Source organism: Lygodium microphyllum, chromosome 13 (genome assembly GCF_053477565.2).
Source record: "Lygodium microphyllum isolate KBCC chromosome 13, Lygodium_microphyllum_v1.1.10, whole genome shotgun sequence".
Classification (NCBI taxonomy): Eukaryota; Viridiplantae; Streptophyta; class Polypodiopsida; order Schizaeales; family Lygodiaceae; genus Lygodium; species Lygodium microphyllum.
The window spans coordinates 61041990-61050899 of NC_141147.1; the positions used below are offsets into that span (position 1 = coordinate 61041990).

General features: G+C 42.0%; 1 protein-coding gene across 1 annotated transcript; it reads left to right on the plus strand.

Annotated features, from left to right (window-relative positions):
• Window positions 1-711: 711 nt before the first annotated feature.
• Window positions 712-8562, plus strand: LOC148026682 (uncharacterized). Its single transcript, XM_087691151.1, has 8 exons — window positions 712-1092; window positions 1388-1821; window positions 1919-1961; window positions 2057-2113; window positions 2289-2403; window positions 2511-2628; window positions 2732-2831; window positions 7988-8562. The coding sequence occupies exons 2-8, from the start codon at window positions 1493-1495 to the stop codon at window positions 8084-8086; spliced, it is 861 nt and encodes a 286-aa protein (XP_087547277.1). The 5' UTR covers window positions 712-1092; window positions 1388-1492; the 3' UTR covers window positions 8087-8562.
• Window positions 8563-8910: the final 348 nt, after the last annotated feature.

Here is an 8910-nt window from a genome sequence, read left to right on the forward strand (position 1 = left end):
ACAACAATCCTATAATCACTTTCCTTACATTTAAATATAAAGTTATCATATTATTATTATTATTATTATTGTTATTTAAAAACATTGACATTGAGCACTAGAGTGAATGGTGAGTGAATGTTAGGGTAAGGGTGCTGAAAAAGTGACGGCCCTTGTTTAGTGGCATATTATTGTTACATCAAAATGACAAAGTGAAGCACATCAAGGTACAAAGTAGATGATGTGTTGTTGAATAATTGGGGGAAAATGCGGAAAACTGTCATATTAATGGCCCTCCTTTGCATTTTTTGCAGGGACCTCTACTGTCACAAAATTCGGGCATGTTTTACAACATAAGAAAGTTGTCGGATGAAAATCGCAAGCCAAAAAACATCCAATTTTTTTTCCATTGTTAAGGTTGAAGCTTGTGAGGATGTATTGGCAGGTGGCCTAGTACTATGCCATATCCCATGATCCATCTTCAAACAAGGTGGGGGCCAGTGGATGTCATTGAACTGGCCCTTTCACCCTAGTCAAAATCACCATGAATGCAGCGCATTAAATTGAGTGGCAAGCGTGAAACATTTCCTGCCTCGCATGTATCATGTATGATGTATAAGTGCATATGTATAAGTAACTGTATTGCCGAGTTCGTATGTGTATTTATTTATTGGTATGTGATCGTCACTGACCATTATAGTTACATTCATTCATATTCATATCATCATCATATATAAGACTAATTTGACTAAACATTGAACCTTGAAGCATCTGACAGAGGCCATCGACACAGGCGCGTATTAAGCTCGCATGTCGATGCCCTGGCCGCGACACGACGACTCGCATTCTTGCTGTTCCTTATTAGAAGGAGACACGACGACTCGCATTCTTGCTGTTCCTTATTAGAAGGAAGGACGGAGGAAAGAATGGCCGGTTTCTGAGGCACAATCTCGATCGCCGCTGTCCAGATCCATCCTTTACCGCCGAATCTCGACGCATTTGTAGATGGCCTTGCAAACGCAAGATCGCTTGTACTACCTGTAACAACACAGACTCCCGCAAAACCCTAGCCACGGCCATGCAACAGCGTAGCTGACAAAAGAACGCCAGCAGGTCACTTCTTCTCCATCATTTTCTAGCTCGTCCATTGTAATGCTTCAAATTAATTAGCACGTCCATCGTGATTCGTAATGCTTCAAATGATTGGCATGCCGTTTTCTTGTCAACCTTTTTGCCGTTTCTTTAAAGATTGTCACTCCTGATCCACAAGGGATTCAATGTCGTTTGTATGGTGCTGTAAAGATCCAGTTTCCAGGCTTTTTGTGTTCCATTGATTATAGACACAACATATAGACTTTATTTATTCTGTTTCGCACTAGTCAATGCATAATAATAAACGCAAATGCAGGATCCTTGCTGCGTTCGCTTGATGAGCAAGGAGTAAATCTTCAGAAGATTTGCAGCATTGTGGTAGGACCGCCCTTGCACACCGTCGGCTTCCCTCATCTGCACAATGGCGGGTGAGGACATTTACAATTCAGCTGATGCGGTCATTTCTCAGGCATTTCTAGGGTTCCTCCACTCGTCTGGTTTCAATCTTTCCAGTACTCCTACCACAAGGGGCCTGCCTACCGTTGATAGCCCTACGCCTGTCCTCCTTTCTATCTTTTGCTACCTCAGCATTGTTGTCTCGGGCTCTAAATGGATCAGAGCAGCTGGGCTTACGCCTCGCCTGCAAGAGCCTTTCTTTTTGCAAGCACTAGTCATCTTTCACAACTGTTTCTGCCTGGGACTCAGTTTATACATGTGCCTTGGCATTGGAATACGCGCTTATAAACTCAAGTATGCTTCTGCTCTTGTACCCTTGAATTCGTCACCTTTTTTTAGTTTTTTAAAAAATTTTTGGTTTGACAATTTGGCTTGATTTTTGACATTGTAGTTATTCCCTGTGGGGCAATGCATACGATGAACATGAATCGACTGTAAGTCTCCTGATGCACTTTGTCTGACCAACTTTCTTATTCTTTTACTTTGTTAACTAGGTTGCTTCAAAATCTTAATGCACTGCCCCTTGCAGATGGCACATTACATTTATGTCTTCTACATGTCAAAGTTTGTGGAGTTCATGGACACGGTGAGTATAAATATGCAATAGTTACGGTGAGTTGTCAACCATAGAGACTGTTGCATAGTTATTGAAATATTTCTGGACTGTGGTGGATGTCCCTGGTTTTGTCATGCATTTGCTTAGTGGTAACAGATAATAATGTTGTTGAATTTGAAGCTTATACATTGTTTCGTGGTAACAGATAATAATGTTGTTGAAGCGCAATGTACGCCAAGTCACTGTGTTGCATGTCTATCATCATGTATCGATTGCTTTGATTTGGTGGATGATTGCTCATCATGCACCTGGTGGTGATGGTAAGTGCGGCATTGTTGTTTGTTAATGAACATGTGAAATTGTGTTTTTTATGATCCAGCAGTTCACAAACAATTTTCTCTAACAACCTGTTTGTTTTTCTTAACAGCATACTTTTCTGCTGCAATCAACTCAGCAGTGCATGTTTTCATGTACCTGTACTATCTACTCTCTGCTCTGCTCAGGAATGATGAGAAAAGGCGACGAAAGTATCTCTTTTGGGGAAAGTGAGTTGTTTCTGAATTTTAGCCAACACCGGCATGCTTAATGTAGTACCTCTTAACATTATTCAGAAAGGCGATTAACTGCCTGTTATTGTGGTGTTTCCAGGTATTTAACACAACTTCAAATGATTCAGTTCATGTGTAACATGACTCAGGCCTATTACTGTATTAAAGTTCAGGCTCCATACCCACAGTTTTTATGCAAGGTATGGCTTGCTCAATTTATGCAATCTATATGATGTGGCTTGAGATCCAGAGTATTCTTTATGATTGGTAGATCAAAGGGGCCCATTTTTAAGACAGCCATCTGCTTTTCTAGTTCCTTTTGGTCCACGGTCACAAGTGATGCAAAATGGGACTTAGAAGAAGAGGTTTCCTCTTTGGTGTCTTTTCAAGTTGTCCTTGCTAGAGATACATGTTTTTCTCACTTGCAGTTGAAACTTCAGTTTTGACAGCCCACTTTGGTGACTACTCAACCGTATGCAACTTGTTTCTAGCTTCAAACCCAAAGGATGTTGCCTTCAGTTCCTGCCTTAGGTTTTTTCTATTTTTTTGTTCATCTCTCCCTTTCCAACTTGATTTTTGATGTGTCAGTGTGGTCTGTCTAGGCATTTGCCTTCACAATCCTTGGTTCATGATCCAGATGAACACTATGCTCATCAGTTGATGTGTCAAAAGTGGTGCAGCAATGGAAGCGTAAACATAAGCTGTAATAAATTGCTGAAACACAAGATAAAAGAGAAAGGGAAAGAAAGAACACAATACAGATGAGAACTCAGAAGTATGGTTAGGAAATGGAATCCATATACCAAGACATGAGATAGTACAGAAGCAATGTGAGTCACCGGCTGTGGAGGTACTGGCACTTGCTCCCTCTCCCCAAGAACTATTAGGTGATGAATGAATGTGGAGGGGGGAGGCTGAAAATAAATGGGCCAAAATAAATGCCTAAAATATGATTGGTCGGCTAGCATTAAATGCTGGCCGAATGGTTGCATTATTAAATCACAATAAACAATGGCAAATAAAATGCCTAAATATTCTCCGAGCCTAGTCTACTGTACTACAACTATAGACTCAACCATGAGCTGACTAATCTGCTAACACCCTCTCTCAGATCATGGGTAATCTGATACAATATAATATACAATGATAATGTCGCATCATAATGTATACAACAATGTTCACCAGAGTAGAACCATGGATACCTAAGTAGTGGGTGCGCAAGCTACCACCAAGGTGCCTTAGAGAGAACCTGATGTCGAAGTCGATCGTACTAGCTCTTGAAGATAGAGAAGAATCATAGCAGTTTTCAATGTCTGTCAACAATGCCGCTGTAGTAGCACACGTGACTATCCTGTCACCAATGCCATAGCGCATAAATGACCAAGAATTCCCCTTGTTTTTATTTAGACTGCCAAAGTGTCCCCTCATGTGAGCTGCAGACGAAAGCCACCTGCTCTCTATTACATAACCAGCCCATCATGAACCTGGATGTCAATCTTAGCTTCAGGATTTGTACGTGCAAGACTTTGGTCGATGCGGCAGGGATGCCCCTCTCTGGATCCTGTGCATCTGTATAGAAATATAGATGAGGCATGGTTGCCCATCTCACCACCCTCTCACACTCTCTCTTTGGCACTGGAGAGTCGTAAGGGATGACCTCGTCACCACCACTAGAAAGCAACTGAGGAAGGGTCCACTAAGCCCTTTCCATGATCCGAAGAAAAGGATCCCTTCCGAGCCTTGGACTTTGCCTTGGCCGGAGGATCCGAGTTGGAATCTGAGGTAGATGATGACTCATCGGAGGAGTTCGCATCCCGCTTTGTCTTGTGCTCCTTTTTCTTCCTGGAAGCTGCTAACTCTTTGAAGTCCTTCCTTAAATGACCTTTCTTGCCACAGTGGTAACACTAGGCCTTCAACTTCTTTGTCTTCAAACCCCTCTCTGAAGTGGCAAGAGCCTCACTTGAACCTCCATAATGTGATGGAAGCCTCCTCTATAGTCGCAAAGTAGCCTTATGCTCAAGTAGCATGGAGGACATGTGAAGAAAACTAACAGGAGTCGTAGATGTCTGTGCTCGTAAAGCATTCGCCACTCCATCAAACTCTTGAGGAAGCTTGTAGAGTATCATACCAACAAGATGTGCCTCTGATAGGGTAGACTGCATAGTGCGAAGCCGGTCCTGGAGTTGGGTAACACGAAGTAGAGAAAAGAAAAAAATTGGAGAGGGAACACAGCCAAACCACGAGCACAGACTACAAAAAGCAAGAGTTCACATAGAGTATAACCCAAAATCAGACCAAAATAAGACAAAAGCTGATGTAAAAAGTTGAAAAATTAGTCAAAAACAGCAAAAATGGCCTAATAATGCAAGCACCCAGCCAGGAGGAGAATGCTGAGACACCAAAACGCAGGCTGAAACGAATGCACAGGCTGTACAGATGTTGGCGTTAGCAAAAAACGCAGGCAAAACAGGGTGCTTGGTTGGAGCAGCAGCCACCTGATCAGCAAGGGTGAAAACAGGCCTGAAATCAACAAGAAAACACAGCAGAAACACAAATCCTGAAATCTGATACCATGTCAGAAGTGGTGCAGCAATGGAAGCGTAAACATAAGCTGTAATAAACTGCTGAAACACAAGACAAAAGAGGAAGGGAAAGAAAGAACACAATACAGATGAGAACTCAGAAGTATGCTTGGGAAATGGAATCCATATACCAAGACATGAGACAATACAGGAGCAATGTGAGTCACCGGCTGTGGAGGTACTGGTCCCTCTCCCCAAGAACTATCAGGTTGTGAATGAATGTGGAGGAGGGAGGCTGACAATAAATAGGCCAAAATAAATGCCTAAAATATGACTGGTCGGTTGACTGGCTGCAAATAATGCCTAAACCACAATAAACAACGGAAAATAAAATGCCTAAATACTCTCTGAGCCCAGCCTACTGTACCACAAGTACAAAGTCAACCATGAGCTGACTAATCTTCTAACATGATGCTGGACAGCATGTCAGGTTTTTAAGGCCTGAATATATTTGTATTCCAAAAAGCAACAAGGCTGTCTAGCTGTTGTAGGTTTCATAGCTCATCAGGAGTGATCATTGTGGGAGAGTGATAGAATCTGGAGGTACACATACTGAGCATGTGCACAATATTATTCATTTGCTTTGAGCAGCTTTAGGTTTAGAAAGGGCCTTAGCCAGCGTTTGCTATTAGTGTTTGAATCCTGCTAGCTCCTATTCATACAGCCAGTCTTTCTGTGTCTATTCAGCTACTTTTAGCTGATAAGTAGTGTATGTGTAAGTGTAACCTTGTAGGGGGGTCAGTGTAGCAGTGTTGGACTTTTCTCCTTGTTCATCATGAGCTGATGAATATAGTGGAGTAAGTACTTTGCCATATTGTTTATTTGAGTTTACTGCATTCTGTTATGAGAGATGAGTACTTGAGATGTATGCAGCAGGTGCTTTGCCATATTGTTTATTTGAGTTTACTGCATTCTGTTATGAGAGATGAGTACTGGAGATGTATGCAGCAGGTGCTTTTCATGTTAGATGTTACAGCCTAGATCTTAGACTGCAAGATGTGGGTAAGGTTGCACTTTACACTTTTAGCCATATGGATCTGTGTCTGGCTGTCTATTATGAATACAAGGCAATGTCTAAATAGTATTCTGTGTTTTCAGGATAAAAGCTTTTGAGACCTTGTGCTTATATACAGTTTGTGGTTTTGTTTTCTTTGTTTGGAGTTTGGAGCATATGGGCCACTAGTGGGCCCATATGCTCTGCCTTTTTTCTATTCTTGGCAAGTATACTTGTGAGTGTGATTCTGTTTCTGTGGTAGTGTGGAGTATTCGGGATCTTGGGGAGTTTGGACAATCAAGGATCTTTGGGAGCATGGTTAACATGTAGAGCATTTCATTCTTAGTGATTTGAAGGCTAGGCTACCAATCATAGGACTTTGTAGAGTTCCCAATCGAGCTGACAGTATGGGAGGTGGGACTCATTCTAGCCATCAATTGGCAGTGGTAGTGGTGAGGGGATTCTTAAGGTATCTCATTGACAGCATTAGAAACTGGAGAGTTTTCTAGCATAAGTGAGGATCTTTTGCTGGAGCAGGCTTCAAACGTGGAGAACTGGGCCATTTATTACACAAGATTGTCCACATGCTCTCCGTAACCCAGGGAGAAAGACAAGGGACCCCTTCAGATACTACTGGCTTGGCCAAGGGTTGGAAACAATTGCAAAGCCTGCCAGCAATGATTTTTGTAGTATGGAATGGCATCAAAATGCCATGTCATTTCAAAAAAGAAACAGAAAGGGAAAGGTCCAGTCCAAGTGGACTATAGCCCAAGGCAAACATGGCACGCTAATATTAAAAGGCTGGGCCAATCCAAACTCCAGGTAATGCTTGGCCTTCTACTTCTCAGGCATCGACCATTGGTGTTCCTTGAGTCAGATTGTGCAAGTGATCACAGGTTCAGGTGCTGGTTTCTGCGCAAACATAGCTACGTACGATGTATGTTAAAGTGTGGACACATGCATGGATCCGGATCATTTCTAGTGGCACCCCTTGGGGTACCTGGAGATTTGGGCAGCCAGGAGCAGCAAATAAAATAAGCAGCCTAATTACCAACATCATACCCTCCCTAGTGAGGCAGCATTATGGTCCTATCCAGCCAAAAGTCTCTAAATGGCCAATCAATAATAGTGAAGGGTGCACTGGTCAAGTGGACTGCATATGTGTTAACATGCACCTGTCTCTTCAAGTTCCAGCATCTCTAAATTATAGCCATCATGTGTTCTAGTTACTCTTTAAGCCCCAGTAATTATGTAGAGTACCACAATTCTTAGAGACTACAGGTTCCTGCAAGTTAGAGCAGTCAGTAACTGAGTGTTACACAGGTCACAGATTGAGACTTTTAATGCTTTAACAAATCAAGAGTTAGTGTGTGTAGTGCCGGATACTTTACAGGAGTAATGTCAAGGGAAAATTGTTCTGTCTCCATAGTCGGCAGTCAGAGGAAATTGTTCTGTCTGTCTCAATTAGACAATCAGAACCCTGTGGTTCTCACCCTATCAGCGTGAAACTTGAAAATCTGTGATTATCATCAACACCTGATGCCTCCAGTTGCTGTTGAAACTGAAAAACCTAGTTGTTGCCATAGCAATTGCCAATGGTACACACACTTGCACTCATGCAGGTGGGCACATATGCATACATGCTATGCAGTATAAAAGTGTGCAGATGTGCATGTATGTTTGTAGGCATGTTGAATGTGTACGTGTGTATGGAATGCTTTTTAAAGAGAGGGGGTGTCATGGGGATGGTAAGTCTAATTTGTTGGCTTCTGATTGGCAGATTCTATTCTACTACATGATTTCACTGCTGCTGCTCTTCGGTAACTTCTATTTGCAGAAGTACAATGTCCCCTCACAATCACGGGTGAAGGTGGCGTAGTGGGATGGCTGCCAGTCCCCTTTGGCTTCTACCAGGAGTACAGTTTTGGTGCCAAATGTCAATGATGGCCTAGCTGGACAGTATTGGTCTTGATTTTTTTAGAGATCATAGGATTTTAACTGCATCAAAGCAGATGTCTCCCTTGATTCTATATGGATGTCAATGAAGACCTTACCTCAGAATGTCTAAAAGTACAATGAGTTTCCCAATCTTATTGGGCAATATGGGAGATGCTTTTAACCGGCTTTTTATGAAGTGCATCAGATGTCAAGAGTGGAGGTCAAAGTTGGGTGTGTGGAAGTCTGTTGAGCTGATGAAATGCTTGAATTTTTGCTTCTACTTACATTTCTGTTGTTTAATAACTCACAGTTGGGACTGATGCAGTTAAGGTGGGCTCATGACCTGCCTACCAGTAGACACAGTTTTGGTGAACATGCCATTTTCAACCGAAACAATTGCTGCTTCAACCCACTCAATTATCATTATCTGTGTTTGGCATTGTATAGAAGAGTGGTTGAAGGGAAGATCACCTTGTAGGAGCTGGGGTGTGCTTGGAAGTATGTTCAGTATGCATTTTAATGTGTGTGACCGTGTGATTGTCTATTATTATATTGTGGTATCAGCGGTAAATGTTGTGTGGTGTGACATATAGCTCATGCAATCGTATGTTAAGAGAGTATTCACCTTTAAAATTCCTTTTCACAAGAGTATCTTCGTATGTTTCAAGAGTATCTTCCTATGCTTGGATAGATATGGCTTCATCTTTAATCAACAAGACTCTTAAGCATGTGGGAACACTGCTTTTTCAAAAAAGACCCCACATT